At 40.1% G+C, this 24,785-nt stretch overlaps 2 protein-coding genes across 4 annotated transcripts in view; one reads left to right on the top strand and one right to left on the bottom strand.

Moving 5' to 3' along the window:
- NUDCD1 (NudC domain containing 1) overlaps positions 1-12,722 on the bottom strand; it is a 93,666-nt gene extending 80,944 nt beyond the window's left edge. Inside the window, exon 1 of one of the 2 annotated variants that reach the window (XM_027561308.1) lies at positions 12,491-12,722. In XM_027561308.1, coding sequence (XP_027417109.1) covers positions 12,491-12,608 — 118 coding nt within the window. In that variant the 5' untranslated portion in view covers positions 12,609-12,722. The remainder of the gene's footprint in view (positions 1-12,490) is intronic. The other variant, XM_027561309.1, reaches the window with a different exon arrangement.
- Positions 12,723-12,906: 184 nt separating this feature from the next.
- ENY2 (ENY2, transcription and export complex 2 subunit) lies at positions 12,907-23,260 on the top strand. Of its 2 annotated transcripts, none has more exons than XM_027561307.1 (5): positions 12,907-13,000; positions 14,426-14,502; positions 18,256-18,326; positions 19,530-19,604; positions 22,120-23,260. In XM_027561307.1, exons 2-5 carry the CDS (start codon positions 14,435-14,437, stop codon positions 22,194-22,196), a joined length of 291 nt encoding a protein of 96 aa, XP_027417108.1. In that variant the 5' UTR covers positions 12,907-13,000; positions 14,426-14,434; the 3' UTR covers positions 22,197-23,260. The 2 variants fall into 2 exon arrangements, with proteins under 2 accessions (XP_027417108.1, XP_027417107.1); XM_027561306.1 differs by having other exon boundaries at positions 12,916-13,072.
- The last annotated feature ends 1,525 nt before the right edge of the window (positions 23,261-24,785 follow it).

Raw genomic sequence — 24,785 nt, 5'->3', positions numbered from 1 at the left:
AGACCCATATAAATGTAAATATGTATATAATTAATCAAATAAATATATAATTAAACTGCAATAAATTGTACAGAGAAAAATTACTGGAGACTGAGAACCACTAACACTGGAAGCTGATCTACTTGGGGAAATTAATGAAGGCTTTCAAAAGTTTGAGCCAAAGGGACACAGGTTGAATCCCTGGATTGGGAAGATCCCCTGGAGCAGGAAATGGCAACCCGCTCCAATATTCTTGCCTGGGAAATCCCATGGATAGAGGAGCCTGGCGGGCTACAGTCCATGGGGTTGCAAAGAGTCTGACTTGACTGAGCGCAAGCACACACACACACACATACACACACACACACAAAGGATAAGGTAGAGTTAACTTAAATATGCCTACACACACACACACACCTTTACACACACACACCCACACACACCCCTACACACACACACCACACACACACACACCCCTACTTATCACTGGCAAAGGACAACAGGCAAAAGTAGAAGGAAAAACTTGATTTCAAAAAAACAAGTCAGAGAGTCCAACTTAACTGAGCACACACACAAAAACACCCACCCTCCCACCCAACTTATCACAAGGAGAACTGCACGAGGAAAGGCTATAGACATATGAAACTAGAGAACTGGGCAGAAGGTGGATCACAAAAGGCCCTGCTATATTCATCTTTGCTGATAAACTCAATGTAATAATTCATTTACGAGCTTTTAAGTAGGAGAGTAAGGTCTAGATTCAAATTTACAGAAGGTTTGCTGCTACTGGTAAGTCGCTTCAGTCGTGTCCGACTCTGTGCGACCCCATAGACGGCAGCCCACTAGGCTTCCCGTCCCTGGGATTCTCCAGGCAAGAACACTGGAGTGGGTTGCCATTTCCTTCTCCAATGCATGGAAGTGAAAAGTGAAAGTGAAGTCGCTCAGTCGTGTCTGACTCTAGCGACCCCATGGACTGCAGCCTACCAGGCTCTTCCGTCCATGGGATTTTCTAGGCAAGAGTACTGGAGTGGGGTGCCATTGCCTTCTCTGTACAGAAGGTTTACTTATAACTAAATATGGAAAACAGAGCAGAGCAAAGGAAACCCTGGAAGACCCACCAGGATGCTACTGCAGTCATCCAGGTAAGAATGGCTGAAGTTTAGAGACCTCCAGAGGTAAAACCATTGTAACTTTATGATGGATTTGATAGAGGCTGAGGAAACTGTTATTACATAACTCGAGGGAGTGTTTATTTTATCTGGAAGCTAAAAATACATACACACAGATTAGAAACAATCAATTCCTGGTTTTCTAGCACCACTGTGTGGATTAAACGCGATACTGCAGGAAGTATACACTCTAACATAATGGCGCAAAGCAGTAACACGAGGCAATGATACAACAAATACATTTTCTTCATACGCGTGCCAAAGACCTGGGCAATGCTGAACAAGCCAGAAACTTCTTAGCCCTTTGCCTTAGTACAAATGCGTACTCGACTGTGAATGTACGGATCTGGAAAACCGTGTTAGGAAACCATGAAACAGTCTGTCTTGCTGCATTCTGACAAGATTATTTTATATAATTTATTAGGACACAAGAAAAGGGCACATTACATACTTAAAGTTACTGCATTTATCATGTCAATCATCTCAAGTATAAAAAGGCAGATAGAGGAAATGAAAGGAGAAAAGCAACATCCAGAATGTGACAGAGCTTAACCACTGGCAGGGCTCTTCTGCGGAGTCTACAGGAGAAGACGATGGCCGGGAGTCTCCAAGCTAGCTTGGCTCTGTGAGTTGACTGAAGATCAGTGATCTCTTTAATAAAGAGCTAAGAAGTCAGTGTAGTAAACTATTTTATTATTGGAAACATACTACAAGAGCCCTACTGGAAAAGCCTTTTCCCTTATTCTTTTAAAAAGCACCTGGGGCCTAACAAGAGGGGAGTCTCCCTTAATCTTTACCTAACTTTCTTAAATAACATGCATGGGACCTCAAAAATCTATAGATTTTCATTCACAAATTGATTTATTGAATGTCTATTATGTGCCAGACATGGTGTTTGGCATTGAGCAAATACTGGTATATAAAACAGACAGGGTTCCTGGCCAAAGGATGCTAACAATGGCCACAATTACAGCTTCGTGTCCTTTTAGAACATACAATTAAATTGAATTACTTTACAAAGGTCACTTCGTAGACCATTTATCTTCTTTCCACCTAGTTGTTGAGTTTGCTGCTCTTTGCATATAAAGATGTGAAGAAGCCAGAGTACAAGTTTGTAGAGCTAGTTCTGAAGCAAATGCATAGAACAGGGCAAGACTAGATTTAGCAGCACTGCCCCGCCTAAACTCTTCTATATAAGCTTCTGTACCATCATACTTAGATCTGCTTTTCCCCAAATTTTCCTCCAGAAGAGCAGGCATGAATTTTACAGTAAACTTACACAAAACAATAGTTACACGGCTTTTCTCTCTCTTTATTTTAATTATTGCCTGAATTTTTTTAACCAGCTTTTATTCTCCTTGCCTTGAAGAAACAGCCCAGGGACCAGGAAGAGTGTGTGCTTTTGGGTCAGGTTAACCACTGATGAGCAGCTTAAAGGGTAAGTTACCTAAATGTCTACCCTGATTTCTCACCTGTCATAAAAGTGAACAATACTTACCCTATAAGTTATTGACAGGCTTATATTAAAAAACATGTGAAGAATTTGCTATATGATGCCTGAGAAGAGTGTTAATTTCTCTGTTCCTATTCTCCCTTCCAAGGCTAATTCTCACATAGCTGTTGATGATTTCCTTCTCTTCTGCCTCTTCTGGGCCCTTCCGCAGGTTGGTTATCTCCTTTTCACTGGCCCCTTCTCCTTCACTTAAATATGTCGAAAATTCCCCCACTCACAAAACACATGAGAAAGGATTCCTTTGCTCTGCACTCAAAGCAGAGCTTTCTTCCGCCCTGTATTTCTCAAACTTCTCTAAATAAACAGTCTACACTCCCATTTTCTCATTATGCTCCTGAATCCATTTCAATTTTGTTTCCAGCTCTAATATTCTACAGAAATTACTCTCTCACTTAAAAACATGTATTGAGCAGCCAAGATGGAATAATAGTGGCCAGATTTAGCCTTCCCTCGGAAACAACCAGTAAGACAAAATAAATCAGACAAAATTATATAAAACAGTGATTTTCAAGACATGAGACAACAGGCAACAAAGGACAGTGATCCTTAAGAGATGAGACACAAATGAGGTCAGCCCTACCGTGCCCAGCTTGGTGCCCTGACTGAGGGTCCAGCCCACAGCACAAAGAGGGGCGAGTGAAGTAGAATGTGGCCGACTCCCTGGGTGGAGGAATCTGAACTGAAAAGTCTGGGGAGACCAAGGCAGCTACGGTTCATCAGGCAGAGTACCAGAGAAGAGAGCCGCAGAGAGAGCACTCCACAGATCTGCAGAGGCCTCTCTCAAATACTCAGCAGACGACAAATGGCACATGTTTGAGGAAACCACTCCAGGCCAGGGCAAGGACCAACTGAGGGAACAGCGATGGGAACTCACACAGGCTGGGAGCTGTGATCGTTCCCATTAGGTAGACCACAGCGAACTCCTAATTCATAGGCAAAATACACAGAATGGTCCTGTCTCAGAGGTGAGGAATAATCAGCCACAGACTCAGCACTGCTCCAGACTAAGCTAAAAAAAAATTTAAGAAGACCCAGTGAAGTTAATGTAATAAATTCAAGTAACTCAACTGCATCACAGAACAAAGTTCAAGAAGATTTATAAGGATACAATAGGGTAAAATTCACAACTTTTTTCATCCAAAGATTACCAGGTTTACAAAGAGGAAAGAAAACAAAACCCACAATGAAGAGAACAATCATTCAACAGATGCCAACAGATAATGGTCACAGAAGTTATAATTAGCAGGATAAAACGTTAAGTATTGATTAAAGTAGATTCCAAATGTTCATAACTAGAGATATGAAGGATATTAAAATCATTTAAATCAAACTTCTAGAGATGAAAACTAGATGAAAAATACACTGGATGGAATTAATGACAGAATAGACATTGAAAAAGAAGAGTGAAATTAAAGGCATGAAAACAGAAACTACCCAAAATAAAACAGACTTAAGAAACCTCTCTGAAGGTCCAGTGTTTAAGACTCTGTGCTTCCACTTTAGAGGGCACAGGTTGCCTGGTTGGAAAATAAGATCCTGCATGCCACGCAGCATACCCAAAAAGCAACAAAAAACAAAACAGAAAAAATAAAAAGAGCATTGATGAGCTAGCGTTTAACTTCTCATGATCTAAAAATGGGTTAACGAGGACTTCCCAGCAGGTCCAGTGGTTAAGAATCCACCTGCCAATGCAGGGGACAATGGTTTAATCTCTCATTCGAGAGGATCCCACATGCTGCAAGGCCGCGAAGCCCACGCGCCACAACTGCTGAGGATGAGCTCTAGAGCTGTGAGCTGCAACTCTTGAGCCCATGGGCTGCAACTGCTGATGCCCACGTACCTACAGCCTGTGCTCCGCAACTAGAGAAAGAATGGAGACGACGACGAAGACCCAGCACAGCCAAAAAGGAATAATAAATAAATAATGGATATCTAGATTCCTTAAAAGACTTCCCTGGTGGCTCAGACGGCGAAGTGTCTGTCTACAATGCGGGACACCTGGGTTCGATCCCTGGATCTTCCCGACCTTTAAGATTCCTTAAAGGAGAAAACAAAGAAGGGAAAAAAAAAAAACCAGTAGAAGAAATAATGGCTGAAAACTTGCCAAAACTGATGAAAACTATAAATTCAGGGATCTAGGAAGTTTGGCAAACCCCAAGTACAAGAATTATGAGGAAAACCACATCAACACACAATATAATCAAACCACTCTAAGTCAGGATGAAAGAGAAAAATCTTTAAAACAGCCAGAGGAAAAAGAGATATCACGCATAAAAGAACAAAGGATAACATGATTTCTCATGAGAGACAATAAAAGTAATAGACACAGGGGTAAAATCTTTAAAGTAGTGAAGGAAAAAAAACCGTCATCCTAGAATTCTGTACATGGCAAAAAATATCTTTTGAAAATCAAGGCAAACTGTTTTTAGACACACAAAAGCTGAAATATTTCATCACCAGAAGACCCACACTATAAGAAATATTAGAAGTCCTTCAGGCAGAGGAAAATTATACAGATAACACTATGGATCAACATAAAGGAACGAAGGGCACCAGAAATGGCAACTATAGAAGTAAATACGTTAAGATTTTTCCCTCTACTTTTACATCTCTTTGCCAGGAGAAATATCAATAACCTCAGAAATGCAGATGACACCACACTTATGGCAGAAAGCGCCATAAAAAAAAAGCCTCTTGATGAAAGTGAAAGAGGAGAGTGAAAAAGTTGGCTTAAAGCTCAACATTCAGAAAACGAAGATCATGGCATCTGGTCCCATCACTTCATGGGAAATGGATGGGGAAACGGTGTCAGACTTTATTCTCTGGGGCTCCAAAATCACTGAAGATGGTGACTGCAGCCATGAAATTAAAAGATGCTTACTCCTTGGAAGCAAAGTCATGACCAACCTAGATAGCATATTCAAAAGCAGAGACATTACTTTGCCAACAAAGGTCCATCTAGTCAAGGCTATGGTTTTTCCAGTGGTCATGTATGGATGTGAGAGTTGGACTGTGAAGAAAGCTGAGTGCTGAAGAATTGATGCTTTTGAACTGTGGTGTTAAAGACTCTTGAGAATCCCTTGGACTACAAGGAGATCCAACCAGTCCATTCTGAAGGAGGTCAGTCCTGGGTGTTCTTTGGAAGGAATGACGCTAAAGCTGAAACTCCAGTACTTTGGCCACTTCATGCGAAGAGTCGACTCATTGGAAAAGACTCTGATGCTGGGAGGGATTGGGGGAAGGAGGAGAAGGGGACAACAGAGGATGAGATGGCTGGATGGCATCACTGACTCGATGGATGTGAGTTTGAGTGAACTCTGGGAGTTGGTGATTGACAGGGAGGCCTGGCGTGCTTCGATTCATGGGGTCCCAAACAGTTGGAAACGACTGAGCGACTGAACTGAACTGAACTGAAGAGGTAATTAACTATTTAAACAAAATGTTGAGTGCCTAAGAACTGATCCTTTCAAATTGTGGTGCTAGAGAAGATTCTTGAGAGTCCCTTGGAAAGCAAGGAGATCAAAACAGTCAATCCTACAGGATATCAACCCTGAATATTCACTGGAAGGACTGATGCTGAAGCTCCAATGCTTTGGCCACCTGATGTGAACAACCAACTCAGTGGAAAAGACCCTGATGTTGGGAAAGAGTGAGAGCAGGAGGAGAAGGGGGTAACAGAAGCTAAGATGGTTGGATGGCATCAACAACTCAATGGACATGAGTTTGAGCAAACTCCAGGAGATAGTGAAGGACAGGGAAGCCTGGTGTGCTGAAATCCATGAGGTCCCAAAGAGTCGGACACAACTTAAGAGACTGAACAACAACATAAGTTTATGGTAATATGTAAAAGTAAAACGCATGACAATATCATAAAGGAGAGAAATGGAAGTATACTTTTGGTTCTCAAACTATACATGAAATAATAAAATATCATTTGAATGTATCATGTAATAATTTAGAGATGTACATTATAAACCTTAGGGGCGTGCCTGGTAGCTCAGTGGTTTAAAAAAAAAAAAAAAAATCTGCCAGCCAGTGCAGAAGACCTGGGTTCGATCCCTGGGTTGCAAAGATTCCCTGGAGAAGGTAATGGAAACCCACTCTAGTATTCTTGCCTGGGAAATCCCATTGACAGAGGAGCCTGGTGGGCTACAAGGGGAGATCACTTCTGCCTTTTTCTTCCTCCCTGTTCCCTCCTAACTAACTCTGGGCCAGATACAGAAAGGAACAAGGGAAATTCTGGGGATGATGGCTAAGTTTAATTTCTTGATTGTGGTAACGACTTCCTAAGTGTATACAGACACTCATCAAAACTAACTATACAGTTAAATATCTGTAGATTATTGTCATTTATATCTCAGTAAAGCTGTTAAAGTGCTGCAATTAATATGCCAGCAAATTGGGAAAACTCAACAGTAGCCACAGGACTGGCCACATTCCAATTCCAAAGAAAGGCAATGTCAAAGAATTGAAACTACCACACAATTGTGCTCATTTCACATGTGAAACTGAAAGTTGCTCAGTCGTGTCCAACTCTTTGTGAGCCCATGAACTATACAGTCCATGGAATTCTCCAGGCCAGAATATTGGAGTGGGTAGCCTTTCCCTTCTCCAGGGTATCTTCCCAACCCAGGGATTGAACCCAGGTCTCCCACATTGCAGACAGATTCTTTACCAGCTGAGCCACAAGGGAAGCCCCACATGTAGCAAGGTAATGTTCAAAATCCTTCAAGTTAGGCTTCAACAATACATGTACCAAGAACTTCCACATGTACAAGCTGGATTCAGAAAAGGTACATGATCCAGAGATCAAATTGCCAACATAAGGTACATGATCCAGAGATCAAATTGCCAACATCCGCTGGATCACAGAAAAAAGCAAGAGAATTCCAGAAGAACATCTATTTCTGCTTCATTGTCTACGATAAAGCCTTTGACTGTGTGTATCACTACAAACTGAGGAAAATTCTTAAAGAGATGCAAATACCAGAGTACCTTACCCGCCTCCTGAGAAACCTGTATGCACATCAAGAAGCAACAGTTAGAACCAGACATGGAACAACGGACAAGTTTAGAATTGGGAAAGGAGTACGTCAAGGCTGTGAACTGTGACCCTGCTTATTTAACTTATATGCAGAGTACATCATGAGAAACGCCAGGCTGGATGAAGTACAAGCTGGAATCAAGACTGCTGGGAGAAATATCAATAACCTCAGATATGCAGATGACACCACCCTTATGGCAGAAGGTGAAGAGAAACTAAAGAGCCTCTTGATGAAGGTGAATGAGGAGTGTGAAAAAGCTGGCTTAAAACTCAACATTCAAAACTAAGATCATGGCATCCGGTCCCATCACTTCATGGCAAATAGACGGGGAAACAATAGAAACAGTGACAGACTATGTCTTCTTGGGCTCCAAAATCACTGTGGACAGTTACTGCAGTCATGAAATTAAGACACTTGCTCCTTGGGAGAAAAGCTATAACAAACCTAGACAGCATATTTAAAAAGCAAAAAGCATCACTTTGCCAACAAAGGTCCATCTAGTCAAAGCTATGGTTTTTCCAGCAGTCATGTACTGAAGTGAGAGTTGGACCTTAAAGAAGGCTGAGTGCCAAAGAACTAATGCTTTCAAATTACAGTGCTGGAGAAGAATCTTGTGAGTCCCTTGGACAGCAAGGAGATCGAATCAGTCAATCCTAAAGGAAATTAACCCCAAATATTCATTGGAAGGACTGATGCTGAAACTCCAATACTTTGTCCAGCAAAGGTGAAGAGCCAACTCACTGGAATAGATCCTGATGCTGGGAAAGACTGAGGGCAGGAGGACAAGTGGAAGACAGAGGATGAGATGGTTAGACAGCATCACTGACTCAATGGACATGAATTTGAGCAAACTCCGGGAGATAGTGAAAGACAGGGAAGCCTGGCGTGTTGTAGTCCATGGGGTCGCAAAGAGTCAGACACAACTGAGTGACTGAACAACAAAAGCTGTTTGTTGTGTGTGATATAAAATCATCTATTACTAATCAGTCATGCTTCAGCCCCAGAGATGAAACACTGAAAGAAAAAGATGGATACAGGACTCTCAACACAGAATATAGTCTTAGCAGAGAAAACAGACACTAAATGCTGAGAAATTTGATAAAGTCTATGAAGAATCAGGTCTATGGAAAAGTACATATTCTAATTTGTAGAGATTTTATAGCATAGGTTCTAATAGTCAAGAAAGGAATCTGACTTTCTTGTAAACCAAGATGAAAAAATGGAGTATGAATTAGCTAAGTGAAAATATATACATTTACTGAGTGGAGTCTAGGGGAAAAAAAATATAAGAGAAAGGCCCAGAAATGGAATTGCTAGGTCAAAGGGCAGTAACATTTTATACAAAAGATTTTTATTGCTTAGTTCTTTGGGATAGAAAAAGACAAAGTGACATTTACTGTTTATGCAGTGTCACAGGGGGTAGCAAAGCGGGTTTTAGAACAATTTAACAACACATAAGACAAGAGAACAAAACTCAATGCTCTGAGCTCTTCGAGTCCAGACACCCCACCTTCATTCTCACATCCCAACTGCAGAGCTTCACACAGCACAGGTGCCTGCCAACAGTTTGTTGAATTAATAAGAACCCCCTGGGCTGGTTATAAAAGAAATCAAACCATCAGGAGGAGCAGCTCAATCATCTCACACTCTCTAGAAATGGCAGTTTTTAAAAGAATTAACCTCTTCTTCATCATCCTCAAGTAATTCTTAATGAAAGCTCCTCATGTGAACTACTGCAAAGCCTCCCAACTGGTCTCCCCGTCTCCACTCCCTTCATCCTCCAAACTCAATCTCCCAGAGCCTAGGAGTGAACTTGCTGTGGTTTAGTTGCTAAGATGTATCCGATTCTTTTGCAACCCCATGGACTGTAGCCTGCCAGGCGCCTCTGTCCATGTGATTTCCCAGGCAAGAATACTAGAGTCGGTTATCGTTTCCTCCTTCAGGGGATCTTCCTGACCCAGGGATCGAACCCATGTCTCCTGCATTGGCAGGCAGATTCTTTACCTCCGAGCCACTGGGGAAGCCCCGAAGAGTGAACTCTTCAATCCCCAATTTAGTAATTTCCCTTCTCTACTTAAGACCCTAATGTAAATGACATCTCATCATCTCCACCTGTGCATCCCAAACAATAATCTAAGACCAATACTGGTGAAATGAGGGAGAAAAAGAATATCTTAGTTTTTTCACAGTGTACTCAAGAGGAATATTTATTGTGACAGTTTGCTTCCTGCTTTTTTGGTGTCAAAATATCCTTCTGATTATGAAAAGGTGGGTGAGGACATGACAGTTTTTAAGAAACAGCTCCACTAAGGAAATTAAAAAGCTGGTAAATCTATGACAGCTGAGCTTTACTTTGTAATTGCCCATGGAAAAGTCTAGGAAACACTGACTCACAGGATAAAAAAAAGCCAAAGATTAAAAAGTGCCTTCACCTATCTAAATCTTCTCACTCTCCCAGTAGATTTGTTTGCTCTTGCAAAACAGCAGTGCAGTAGTGCCCTGCACAGAGTCTAATTGTTTCCCCTTTGCTCAGGCTTTCCCAGGAATGGAATGACCTCAACAACTTCTCTCCTTCATTCAGTCTATGTACTGAGTATCGACTATGCCAACCACTGTCTCTACAGAGTGAGCACTGAGCAAAAGAGAAACACCACAGTGAGCTCCATGGAACTCACAGTCTAGTGCAGGAAACAGATATCAAATAAACAAAGAATTAAAAACTATAACAAGTACTGCCTTAAAGAGAATGGAATGAAGGTGCCCCAAATCGAAAGACTCGTCAGGAAGGTACTATAGTTCAGGCGAGAGATATCAATGATTTGGACCAGGGTAGAGGCATGGAGAAGACAAGATTTTGAGTTGACAGGCTTTGCTGAGAAACTGAATAGGAGATTATCTCGCTGTCCCTCACTGTGCACACTGTTGAACCATGGTAGGCAAGGCATGAGCAGGGATAAGGGAAGAAAACTCAAGGAGTTGCAGGAACGGCAGACACATTTACTGTCTCCTGACTGGCACAGCAGCCGTAGAAACAGACACACTATTTTCTCTTCTCATGGTTCACCTAGCGGACACAGCTATAACGCAGCAGCAACGGCTTCTCAGGTGGTGCTTATACAGGGCACTGAACGTGCACAGTACAATAAATGGTCTCAGCTGTTATGTAACTACGTATTCACAAAACGTGGGCAAGAGCGAGAGGCCGTGTGGTGAGAGTCTGATCACTGCTAATTTGCTCCTTCCCTACAGAGGTTAAAAAAACAAGAAATACACCAAAGATAAAGCACAAACGACTATGTCGACCTGCGTTAGAAGTCTTCCCATACATACCCACTCTGCGCTTGATTATACTACTTGCTTTGGCCAGTGGAACAGCAGCAAACTTACTGCGAGCAGAGCCTGAAAAAACTCTTGTGCACTGCTTGTCTCTTGGAATAAGCCTGTGGCAGCCTGCTGGATGAGACCATATGGAGGAAAACCAAGAAGGGAGCATCTGAAACCATCTTACAGCAGCCTATAGCCAGAGAACACCAAATGTATGAGAAAGCTGAGTTATGACTAGAGCCGCCTAGCTAACCTGTAGACTTATAAGCACTAATAACTGCTTACTGTTTTGAGCCACTGAGTTTTGAGGTGGTTTTTTAATGCAAGGCTAAATAACATGGAGTTATTATTTATTTATGTAAGGTGGGAAAAAGGGAATGAAAAGAAACAGCAAGCTTATTTTTTCTTATCCTGATCAACTCCTACCTACTCTTTACAGCGCAACTGAGATATCAACTCCCTCATCTAGAAGCTTTCCTAGATGTCTCTGGCCGGTTTGAGAAACATGGAAACACCATCACTATGTTTTGTACATATCCTGATCACTGCCTTACCACATCCTCCTGTAACTATCAGCTTACACTTTTCTTCCTAGCTAGACAATAGCAACTTTACATTACTGTGTCATATTCATCTTTATTGTATCAGCATGTACATAAAACAGGCTCTCAAGAGAGGTTGCTGAGTTTCTATAATTTATACATTAAACGAATAAACCCTTACTTGATACTATAAAACCTATTAACTCTAGATTATCGCTCAAAGTGTGATCCACTGACATGAATCAGAATCAGCAGGATTGTGTATCAAAAATGCAATCTCTGGGCTCTTTATCGTCAACTAAAATGCCACTCGTTACATTGTAAAAACATGGATGATTATTCCCGCCACCGACAGATAAAATAAGTAGAAGTGTGGATACTAAACCAACTCGTCTCCAATTTTTTCTCGAGATGTAGAGAAAAGTCCTACGACAGAGTCCTCAATCTGACAGCCTATAAATGCAACGGAGTTTCTCTTCTAAGAATTGGGTCTCAGCCAGAGGACAGGAGCAGAAGGTCTTCCAAAGAGGTGTGGCTTCTCAACGCACACAGGGGATGCTCCAAGAGCAAAGCCTGTCCTGAGCACTCTCTGCAGCAGGAAATCAGACCAGGACCGACAGGCGGGCCGGGCCTAGGCAGTACCTCGGGCAGGCTCTCGGAGCCCGGGCAGCAGAGCCGAGGGCGGAACCCACGGTCCTGCTACGCCAGAGCCACTGGAAAGCGGCTCCCTAGGGGGTCGGGGAAGGGAGTCATTCTCCAGAGAAAGCCATGGTAAACCCCAGCCCGGCTTGACCGTGAGGAAAGTCACAGTCGCCTGGCTAGCCGAAGTCAAAAAAGAAGAAAATGAAGAATGGGTCGCGCCGAAGGAAACCGAAAGGTGAACGGAACAGAGGGCGAGAGGGTGCCGCCGCTTCCCACCTGCGTCAAGTTCCAGCTGGTAAGAAGGCAGAGGTTCGAGGGAGAGCTTGTAACTCTCGAAGCGGGGATCCAGCAGTGGTCTCTTCACCCGCAGGGAGCAATTAGCGGCCACCTCCATCGCCTTCCAGGGGCCCAGCGTGAGAATTAGTAAAGCTCTCGTTGAAAGGTCCGCGCTTCCCTGGGAGTACTGTGGCTTGGAGGCGGCGTGGTTCTCATCCCAGAAAACACTGCGGCGCAGCGTGCCTTCTGGGAAATGTAGTGCCCGCGAGAAAGTTGCCTCTGTTGCATGCTGGGATATGTAGTCTTTCGTGAACTCAATGCCCATGCGACAGCAGGATCTGGACTCTCTTACCCAGAAGGCTGAGCGACCAAGAGGCGGCCCGCGCTGATTAAATTCTCACTTTATAGGCAGGGTAGCGAGACCCCGCCCCGGAAATGCGTGTGCTAGCTTTCTGTGTGCTTAGGTGCCCGAGCTACTGAGGGTCTAGGTCCGGGCAGCCGAAGAGTGTGGTAGGTAACGGTCGTCAGCGCAAGGGTCATTTCGTCGCTGGGAAGGGACGGCCCTCGCCCGCGGTGATGGTGGTGAGCTATGCCCGTGGTCCTCAGGGCCGGGACCCGGGCCCAGCCCAGGCTCCTTTCGATGTGCTGTCTTTCGTTAGCTTCCCCGACCCGCGCTCGCGGGCCTGTAGGGCTCTCCGACAGGGCGTGCTACCGGAGTTGGCCTGAAGCCAGTCCTCGCTTTGTTTTCTGGCTCCTCCCCTCCCGCCTCTCCCGCTGTCTCCGCCCTATTCTATTTTCCGTAAGAATGTCTGAACTGGGAGGGATCCCCTAGCGCCCTTGTTTTACCAGTGAGAAAACTGAGGCCTTTTAAGAATTGACTTGTCCAAGGTCACTATCCGTAGTGTCGGGCCGAAGGCAGGATCGAGTTCAGTATTCTAGGGAAGGTCCTGACTATAGATCTTAGTGTTATTTTGAAAATGTTAGCCTCCAACTGCAAAGGCAAACATATCCTAGTTCTTTCTCAACCTCTCCTTTTTCCTGTTGCATTAAAGAAAAAACACAACTCTGAAAACTCACCGCCACTCTCAGTTTTCTTAAAGGCGGCGAGTTGGGAGACAACAAAAGTTCTCAAGGTAGTGACAGATAAGTAGGGTAACGTTGGCTTATTCCAAGTTTTACAACTTAACCTTCCTCTTATTTCTACACCGCTTTGGTTGTCTGTTTTTACTGAAAATTGAGAATTTTCTAAGTTAGGAATTTATTTGAGGTTTCTTTTTTCTTTATGCCAACCTGCAAGTTTTGATAAAGAACATACACACCCACACACAGCTAGTTTGGCGGTTGTAATTCTGTACATCCTAGTGAAAAGTAAAGTGCTTAAGAGCCTTACCTGGAAATTTTGTCACCAACTGTACTTAATCTTTTATTGATATTCAGGTTATATAGCTTCCCCCAAATTTTGAATGCATTTAATTTAACAGTCAGTTGTTATGTGCTTGTAAAGTATTTGGGGGCTTCTGGGGTCACAGTATCTGAGTTCACTTTTCTATCTTGGTTCCTCAGTTTCCTCACCTGTAAAATATAAACTGTGTTAATACTACTTACATAAAAGAATAAGATCTGGGAATTAAATGAGATAAAAACAGATTAGCTCAGTGCCAGGCACATATGCATTTAACAAATGTACAGTAATTGTTATTATCCAAAGACTTGTTAATGAAGGGTACATGGTGGGGGGGAAATTGTAAAGTTCATCATTATGACTTCTTGGGAAACAGTAAATAATATTAGAGTAATGACATTATCAACACAATGTTGAAATTTATCACCCCTTCAGTTGATAGAATGTTAAGTCTGTTGAGGTGCTAGCCTAGAGGATTTAGAAGACAATGCTTTGTAAGTGTTCTATATCTGAAAATACATGTTGATGTTCAGGTTAGCAAGATGAACAAAGATGCGCAGATGAGAGCAGCGATTAACCAAAAGTTGATAGAAACTGGAGAAAGAGAACGGTAAGTAATAGATTGTATTAATAAATTACATTTAACATCTTTAAATTATAACTTTGTTTTATTACAAGAATCTAGTTATCAAGTAACAATACTGATGTTAGTAGAAATAATTACAGAAAATTGAGATTATTCAAAACTTCAATTCCTAACATCAATTTAAAAAAAAATGCTTAGGTCTGTTCAATATGGCAAGACTTGGAGGGAAGTGAATCATGTACAAAGATGAACAGGAAATGACTCTCAAAAAATGTGTAACTAAAGGAGAAGAAAAATACATACCCAAATAACTGCTGTTGGAGATAAAATGTTGCCTAGTTTTAAGAGAGAGTCAACATAATGGAACCAGTTTCAGTTACCAAGGTCTCATATCCTCAGAGTGCATTTGCTGTTCTTACTCTCTGAAATATTCTTTCCCCCCATCTTTAAGTAATTCGAGCTCATTATCAGGTTTTAATTTAAATATCATCTCTTCCAGGAATCTGTTAATTCCCAAATACCTTGTTCTGTCATAGCATTTAATTACTTTGTATTATACTGGCCTACTTTGCTAGTTTGTATAAGTAGAGTTTCTCCACAGCAGAAACTGTATACCCAGCATCATACCTAGCATATAATTGGCCAAGTAAACATCTGAAGAATGAACAGGTTTCCACGTGCAGAGGAGAGGCTAAAGAATCAAAAAAAGGCTTCCAGGAGCAGGGTGATAAATTGTATGAGAGAAACCTAAGAGGGAACTTTCAGCTTCTACCTGGAGATTAAAATGATCAGTGAAGTCTCCCAGAATGGTGGAAGTGTTACTTCACCTGGGAGAGAAGAATTAGTGGTTCCCCAGCACAGTAAAAGAGAAAGGACAGTCTGGGCAGATGGAAACAAATATGCAAAGTCAAAGAAATTTGTTCTAATATGATAATATTCTGGGGGAACTGTGCAATTAAAATGTGAAAGACAGTAGACAGGAGAAATGTGGTTTTTGTATAATCAGAAATCTTTCCATTAAAAAGGATGAGAAACTAGCTCAACTAATGGAAATGTATAATATTGTGTTACTAAAAGTCTAGGGTTTGAAGGTACTTCAGGCACCACTGGGTCCAGTCTCTCAAAAATTGTCAGCAAAAATATGTCTTTATTTTCCTATCTCATATCTGCTTTCCTCTGTTGGCTTTATTTTCCAGAAGGCACTACGCACAAAGTGGCAGGAATTAGGAACTCAAAATTTACATCTCCAGCTAAGACTACCTTTCTCCTAGTCGTTTTAGCAATGTACTTAACTTGGTTACATCCTTGTTCAGTAATAGGCCATTCATGATCCACCTTGCCTAGCTCACATTTCCATTGCTAGAGCCCCTACCCAGATTTCTCACACTGGAGTTGTAGAGTGTATTTACTGTCAAAGAAATGGCAGAAAAATAGGTGGTAGGTTTGCAAAAACATTTGTTGACTTATCCTTGGATGGTGGGAGGCATTAAAAAATTTTAAGAGGCTGACTAGATCGTGTTGCACTTTAGGAATGTTATTTTGGCAGTGTGAAGGAGATTTGAAGGACTAAAGATAGATTGTGAAGATAGTATCAGGAGAAAAGTAAAAGAGCAAAAAAGGAAAGAACTTACAGTTTGTTAGTTTTTTTTTTTTTTTAAGTAATATCAACAACCCTTGATATGAGGAATGAGGAGGAAGAAAGCCTCTAGAACAGTGCCTTGGGAAACCAAGAGGATAGTATGGCCAGTAGTGGCTATAGGGGATTATGTATTGTTTTTCATTTGTCTTCATTCACATAGCTTTAAGTTACTGAGTTTCTACCATTTGCCATGTCCTGTTAAGGTCTGAAGATACAACAGTGAACAAAATGAAGTCTGTTCTTTTATACTGCTTACATTCTAATGGAAGGAGACAGAAAATACATGTGCAGTGTGTCAGATGGTGAGGAGTTCTAGAGGAAAAATAAAGCAGAGAATAATCAGGTGTGTTATAGAAAGGAAAACAAGTAGACCTCACTGATAAAGAGATCAGAAAGATTTGAGGGAGTGGGGAGACTCAAGAGCCATGGTCCTGAGACAGTATGCCTGGCTTTTTTTTCTTTGGCCATGTTTCACACGCCTTGTGGGACCTTAGTCCCTCATCAGGGATGGAACCCAGGGCCCTACAATGAAAGCACCGAGTCCTAATCACTGCACTGCCAGGACATTCCCTTGCCTGGCCTTTTGAGGAACCCATGGAAGCCACTGAGACTGAGTCAGTTGGGAAGAGAGAAACAGTAAAGTCAGAGACATCGCTGGGGAGGGGGCAAACCATGCAGGGTCTCTTAGGCTATAGTAAAGACTGGAAATTGCATTCGGAGTAAGCTGGGAGATCCCTGGAGGGTTTTGAGCAGGGAGAGGAGAAGGAAGTGCAGAGGGAAAGTGGCAGGGAACAAGTCAGAGGCTTTGGCAGCAGTCCAGTCAGAAGAAGATGGTGGCTTGAACTAGCTAGTAATGGCAGAGGTGGTGAAAAGCATTTGAATTTCAGGTATATGTTTAAAAACTGGAACCAGTAGGATGTGCTTATAGATTGGATATTAGTGTTATCAAAATTACTGAGTGAAGGAGGCTGCCAAGGTTTTTAGCCTGAGCACCAAGACGAATGGAGTTGCCTTTCTGGTAAGAACAGCTTGAGGTGGAAGAGAAGCAAGAGTTGGGTTTTGGCCCTATTAAGATTAAATGACTTAATTAAACATCAAGATGGAAATGTCACGTAGTAGATGTTAGGAGTATTGAAAAAGAAGCAGTTTGGCTTGTGACTCGACATGTTTAAGCTGAGAAATGAGATGGTTTGGGTTGAAGATTGAGGCTTTGTAACAGTAGGTTTTGCAGAAGATAAAATATTTTTTTGCACCCATGATGTCATCAGTTGTAATACATACCATTATTTTTTTAACCATTAAGAAAAGAAAATACTGCCAATTAAATTATGATAGGCAGGCCAATGACTGAATTGTTAAAATGTGGGAAAGTACAGTCTTAGAATTAATGAAATACCATAGTTAATGTAGTAACTAAAGTTTTTCCCTGGTGGTTCAGACGGTAAAGAATCTGCCTGCAATGCAGAAGACGTGGGTTCAATCCCTGGGTTGGGAAGATCCCCTGGAGAAAGAAAAGGCTATCCACTCCAGTATTCTTGCCTGGAGAATTCCATGGACAGAGGAGCCTGGCAGGCTACAGTCCATGGGGTCACAGAGAGTCCGACATGACATGACTGAGCTACTAACATATAACTAATGTATAATTTAGAAGGGTAATGAGAAAAAGGGAAGGGGAAGTCTATAAGGTTGAGATATAATGGGGCAGTAAGATAGTTAATGGTTAAGAATTTGTAGTTAAAGAATGGATTCTGGGGTTTGAAAGCTTTCAAAAGTATAGCTGCTTCAAACTCAACTAATACCCTTTTGAAGTTGTACAAAACCCACAATATTCCTGTTGGTGGAGGGAAGTAGAAAGTGTGTAAGAAGGGCCAACTAGGGTTTCTTAAGAAGTATTGTGTCCCATCCACTTGACTGAATTTTATTGATGATGAAAATGAGGCTCAGCATTTAAATTGACTCACATAAGATCAAAGAACTTTTTAGTGATAGAACCAAGATTAGGCCATGGTTAAATTAAAAGTTTTGTAACCAGAAGGCAGGGGATTTTTCATTGAACAGTGAAGCTTTGCTTCAAACATTCCTGTGTAAGATACTGTACGCTGCTGTAGTTTAATTAGGAAACACTTCTTTTTCAACAGCCTCAAAGAGTTGCTGAGAGCTAAATTAATTGAATGTGGCTGGAAGGATCAGTTGAAGGCACACTGTAAAGGTAATCAGTTTCATTTAGAAGATAAGCTAATTCCATTGCTCTCAACTGTGTGGGTCTGAAATTCACTAGAAAAAATTATAATCAGTGTTTTAAGATATATTGCTTGCTCAAGCATAGTTTTACACAAATAGAAAATTGAATCATGTGGTATAGACTACTTGCACTGAGTGATCATATGTAGATCTGTTGCTTAAATTTTAGAAATGTTTCTTTTTGTTTCTCTTAAAACAATTGAGGCAAGATTTCCTCTGGCATGAAATATCCCACCTTTCTCAGTGTGCCTACTGGAAGTGAAACATTAGTGATTCCTAGTCAGTTTTTCTTAATAATATGTTGAGCATGTTATGGCTGGCAGACTGATAGAAATATTATCTCCTGTCTTTAACAGTGTTATTTTTGAAAAAAATCATCTATAAAAGCTCTTAGAAAATTACTTATATTTTTTAAATTATAAAATGGAAGCTTGTTAAATTACTGGGTATTGATGATGATGCCATTAGCTAGATTCCACAAGTCACTAAGGTGAGCCTCCTTCCTTTCTGGCTCAGCTTTTGGCATGTTGGAATTCTGGATATTTATAATGAATTCTCATTGTAATGGTTTCTACAAATGATAATGATAATAGAGGCTTTATATCATTAATCCAAAGAAGGCAATGTGCCAAATTAACAAAAGCATAGACTTCAAGGTCAAATAGACCTTCGGTGTAAGACTGGAGCTGGATTTCAAGTCGTGTTTGAATGAGTTATTTAATTTTTAAGCATCACTTGCCTCACTTTCAAAGTGGGGAAAATGCCCAGGCCATTAGATAATCATGAATATTAAATATTGCAAAGCACCCAGCACATAATAGGGGTCCAGTAAGTGTTAACTCCTTTCCTCCTCCTCCTCCTCTTGGTCCAACATAGAGAAGAGAACAAATGAGTTGTTCCATATTTTAATTTTGGACAATTTGAATTTACAGTTCAAATTCATTCTACTTGTTACAACTATTTGTCTTATGTTTTGAATCTAGTGAATACATGCTGTGTTTAAGGTTGAACTAAATCTTCATTAGAAAGAAAAAAAGAAGTGTCCTCTTTTTTTTTTTTTTTAAAGACCAGTCTGGACTCTAAAAACATGATCTTAACCCTTCCTCTATGAAAATCTTTCTTACAGATAATGATTTTAAATGATATGATTTGTTTTTTGCTTTTGCATAAGAGGTAATTAAAGAAAAGGGACTAGAACACGTTACTGTTGATGACTTGGTGGCTGAAATCACACCAAAAGGCAGAGGTAAGGAATACAAATGTGTGAAAGGAAATGTAGGCTAAGACATGATTTGTTTTCTCTCTTGCTGGTTCAGGTTTTCTTTTCTTTTTAACAGGGAAAAGCACTCTTTCTAAAATTATGTGGGTATACTTGCATCTTCTCTTTGGGAAGAGTTATAGTTGCCTCGCCAACTTTCTTGCAGTTTTGAGTAACAAACGAGGTGTAAAATGTTTTGTACTCTTATAACAATATACACATGTTAGTTGATATGGTTGTTAAAACAGATAATTTCTTAAATTTTGGATTTTTTATAGAGGCAAATATTACCGGAAGCTAGGATTTGTAAAGTTTAGCCTTATGTGTAATAATTCAGTGTTTTACAGCAGTCCCTGAGTCATTGCTCGCTTTCCTTATTAAAAATAAACAAAGTTGTCTTCTTGGGTGTCTAATTAAGAATCTGGTAGCTCCGTAACTTCATGATTGAGTAATTCATGTTTAAGACTCACTTCAGCTGCCTTCTAAATTTCTCCCTTTAATGCCTTGTTAAGAGAAATCAAAAGAAACAGAGGAAATAATGTTAAGTCTATATGTAATAATTAGGTGTAACTAGATTATTTTCATTTATTTTGAGGAAGGCGGTAGCGGGTGGTTGTAGTTATAAGTGGAAGCAGGTAAATTAGATAACCCATTAGTTGTTTCCTCACACAGAAGAAGTAAAAAGAATTAAAGTGTGAAAAGTAAATCACTTTAAAATTATTACCAGAGAATACTAGGCCCCTGAATTGCTACCACCTGGAAAGAGCTACAGTATCCCACGGTCCTTTCCAGCCATCTTTTAAAACATAACTTTGTCAGTCAATCATATTTTGGGGTGGGGCAGTATTTATTGCCCTCCCCATGGATTTATATTTTTAAATAAATTTCTGTGTTTTGTTTCGACTTTTCTTCTGTAATTTTTGCTTAATCTGTTAACATTTAGGAAGTAAATCTGTTAACAGGGTAGAAATTATCTCTGCATTTCCTTCAGTGCTTGTGTGTTGGATATTTCAATCCCTTATAGCTCCCCTGCTAGAGAATTAGCAAAAAAGAAAAGTAAAAATAAATCTTTTCTTTTCATTGATAAGAAAGTATTTTTTAAATTAACATATGGTAAAATTGACCCTTTTTTAGTGTCAGTTCTGTGAACTTTGTACACATGTATAGATTCGTAGTAAAAGACTCCCTCAAGCTATTCCTTTCTAGTCACACCTCATCTGTAACCCCAAGGCAGCTGATCTGTTCTCAGTCATCATAATTTTGAGTAAAAGTGTATTTAATATACATATTGATCACATTTCCAGTGGACTTAATTATGTAGTCCTTATTTCTCAGCAGGTTTATACTAAATTTATAAAGAGGAGTATTTGTCTTACTTGATTTCTGTCATTTGTGGAATTTTTTGTAGAAATATTGAACTATATCTGAAGATTTCATTTCCTCTGGATTCAAGCAAATAACATTAGAAGTTAAAGTTAATGCCTTCTTGTCCTTATTTATTAGTAGCCAAAAGGGAGGGAAATAGTGTAGATTTGATAACTGACATTTAATATTAAGTTTCAAGGATCAGGGCTCCCCCCACCTTTTTTTTTCAGCTGTGCCTTGCAGCCTCTGGGATCTCAGTTCCCCAGCAAGGGAACGGACCTGGGCCAAATGGCGGTGAAGCCTGCAATCCTAACCACTAGGCCACCAGGGAACTCCCATTTCCCCATTTTTGGTTTAATATTCAGAGTAGATAATATAGTCAGTCACGATTCAAGATTTGAAACATGAACATATGACAGAAACAACTATTGTTGAAGCTCTTGCATCTTTGTTGATTCAAGAGAATTATATGCATTTATTTCAATACAGAATCACCAGATTATCTCCCCAAATATGCTGTATCAATTTATTCTCCCACCAGCCAATGTAACAGGGCCAGTTTTCCCTCAGTCTTGCCAATGCATATATTAGTGACCTTTGGATTTTAGCCAATCTGATTGGTAAAACATGCTATCTGAATGGTAGTTTTAATTTTCATTTCTGTTGTGAGGTTAAATTCTTTTGACATTCAAGAACTGTGTGCTTCTCCTTTCATCATTTTTCTGTGAGCCTGCTGATCTTTTTCCTATCAAGTTGAAGAAATTGTATAGTAGAGAGATTACCCTGTTTTTGTAAGAGTGCTTTCTCTGTTTTTTTGTTTGATTTTAACCAGGCTTATTAAATTGCATTTGAATCAGATTTAGCAATCTTTTACAGCCTCTCTTTCAGAAAGGCCTTTTCTATTCCTAGTGTAAAGAATTTTCACATGTGAATTATATTTTTAGGTATTGGATAGTTCTTTCAAACAATAAATTTCAAATATACTTTATTATCTCAGATGTCTTTATTTTTTTTTTATTGAAGCGTGAGGGTTACTTATGAAATTTCACTTGGTAATCCTGAATAAAATACCAGATCTCAAATTGATAAATATTAATTGGAATCATCTTACTCTTATGTTTTTATTTTTATATTTCAGCCCTGGTACCTGACAGTGTAAAGAAGGAACTCCTACAAAGAATAAGAACATTCCTTGCTCAGCATGCCAGCCTTTAAGATTGAATTAGATTGTGTTGTTTTGTGGTTTTATTTCTAAAGTAAAACTTGCCATAAATTAGGAATCGATTTCCCAAAATAAAATCCTTTTTTGTATGATGGTATACAGTTTTCAGTAATGATGTATACATTGTATTGATTTTTTTCCCTAAATGTGTTATTTTAATAAATATCTCATGAATGAGTTTGAAGTTTCCTTGGATTTTGGAATAAATGGGACTTTATTAATAATTCATCAGATTTGTTGAGAGAAAAGTCAGCAATTAATATAGTTTAAGTGTTAAGTATGTAAATGTTAAGTAAGCACATCTCTGTACTAACAATTTAGGAGAAGTAAGCAGCCTCTTCTGATTGTTTGGATGTAGTATATGCCTCTTTTGAATCCCTATATTTTATAATATATGTCCCATCTTGTACTATGGATACCTTATTTCTTATTTGTTATAACGCTGAGGGTTAGGACTGGGTCTTACTCATCTTTATGTGCCTTCCTTATTCCTCAAAGAATTTACCATCTTACTGGAAGAGAGAACATTTGCAAAGTGGCTCCGTACCAAGCTCCTCTCACATACTCTACTCATCTGAACTTTGAAAGCAGAAACTAAATTGCATCCCCACATACTAAGGTCAAGAACGAACTAATGGGAAATAATCTCCATCCATAGCTTTACTCTGACATCAAGATTGCCAAATCCATGGACTTTTGTCTGTTCTTACGTGAGCTCTGCTGGAAAATGAGAATGTTGACCATCCTGCCGCTTGGAACTCTTCCTACTTCTCACGTTGTTTAGACCTCCCACTGGAACCTCCTTCTGTTTCTTGCGGATACCTTTCGCTATATGGAACTTTAAATAATGATGTTTCTTAGTGCTCCCTCTGGGCCCTCTGCCTAATGATATGATTTCCTGGGCAGATTCCAGGAAACTTGGGTCGGACGATGGCTTCAAATACTAACAAATTGATAAATGGTAAACTGCATCTCCAGCCCAGCCTCAGGATCCATATACTCAACTGCTATGGATCAGCTTCCTTGAATGTTCCATAAACACCTCAAACTGATCACACCTAAGAGTGATTTTTTTTTTCCTCTAGTAACTGCCCATACTGTGTTTCTCTTCTGTCTGAATGATTCTCCCAGACATACAGATTACCTGAAAGTGTTAGTTGCTCAGTCGTGTCCGACTCTCTGCAACCTCTCGGACTGCAGCCCACCAGCCTCCTCTGGGATTCTCCAGGCAACAATGCTGGAGTGGGTAGCCACTCCCTTCTCCAGGGGATCTTCCCGACCCAGGGATTGAACCAGGGTGTCCTGCATTGCAGGCATATTCTTTACCATTTGAGCCACCAGATTACTTGAACTTGTTAAAACACTGATTCTGAAGGTAAGGAATATGGCACCAGATTGTGTATTTCAGACAGGCTTCTCAAATGTGCTCATGCTGGTAATCAAGACCATTTTGAGTGTCACAAGATTGTAAATTGTCAACTACCTGCCCTCTTAGGCCCTCTTAAGTTCAAGCCCAGATTATTGCAGTAGGCTCTTAATATTTCCTTGTTTCAGTTGCTCCATGCCTCCTCCAATATATCTTCCACATTACTGCCTAAGTGACCTTATTAAAATTTCAAGCCTGGTCATTTTTATTCCCCTACTTGAGATTTCTCAATGGGTAAAGTTCAAGCTCAGCCATATCACCTAGGCTCCTCTTGAACTGCCATTTACTTATTTCTCTGGTTAAGAGTCCCAAAAAGGGCCAAGTTGCTATATCTATTTGTATATCAATGGTATATTGATATATAAAATGGTATATTGATATATAAAGATATATATATCTTTGTATACATTGATATACAGTAGAAAATCCACCAAACTGGGTAGCCCTCCTACCTAACTCATTCCTACTTGCCTTTCAGAATTCAGCTTGTTGCCAGCATATTCTGATGTTTCTTGCTCTGTTTCGATTCCCTACCACTTTTTCTATGAGAAGCACCTGTTCCTGATTTCAACACCGTGGTTTTCCAACTTGAGCATGCAACTCCTGGAGGGGAAAAAACTTGACTTTATTTTGTATGATACTTATTTGTGGGTGAATGGACAAAGCAATTAACACATGAATGAACTAGTGAACAAACATGGGAGCAAAAAAGGTAACAATACAGTTGAGTGCAGATGAGGAAAGCATTCATGTTAATTTTTGGATCATGCTCTAGAGATAACAAATTTCTGATGAATTTATATTTTAAGTGTAGTCATTGAACGAACTGGACTTAATTATGAAAATTTGAGTCCAAGACACACAAAATCATAAAATTACCCGAAAAGATTTTGTTTCACTTCATTTCTTAGAAAGCAATGATCCAAAGTAATGATAGTTATATTCACCAGTATGATACCGATTATCAAAAATGAAACAATCTTAAGTGGTACATAAGTGTTGAACAATTAGTTTTTATTTCATAGTACTGTATATGAAAGCAAAAAATTGCTCATAGAGATACTAGTTTAATAGCTCGAAAGAAAATATGAGAAAATGGAAAATATTTTGAAATGGAACAAAAATAGCTGAATTGAAAATTCAAAATACTAAGGAG

Source organism: Bos indicus x Bos taurus, chromosome 14, assembly GCF_003369695.1.
Source record: "Bos indicus x Bos taurus breed Angus x Brahman F1 hybrid chromosome 14, Bos_hybrid_MaternalHap_v2.0, whole genome shotgun sequence".
Lineage (NCBI taxonomy): Eukaryota > Metazoa > Chordata > Mammalia > Artiodactyla > Bovidae > Bos > Bos indicus x Bos taurus.
Note: the sequence above shows the minus strand (reverse complement) of the source record. Positions and strands in the feature narration are given on the sequence as shown.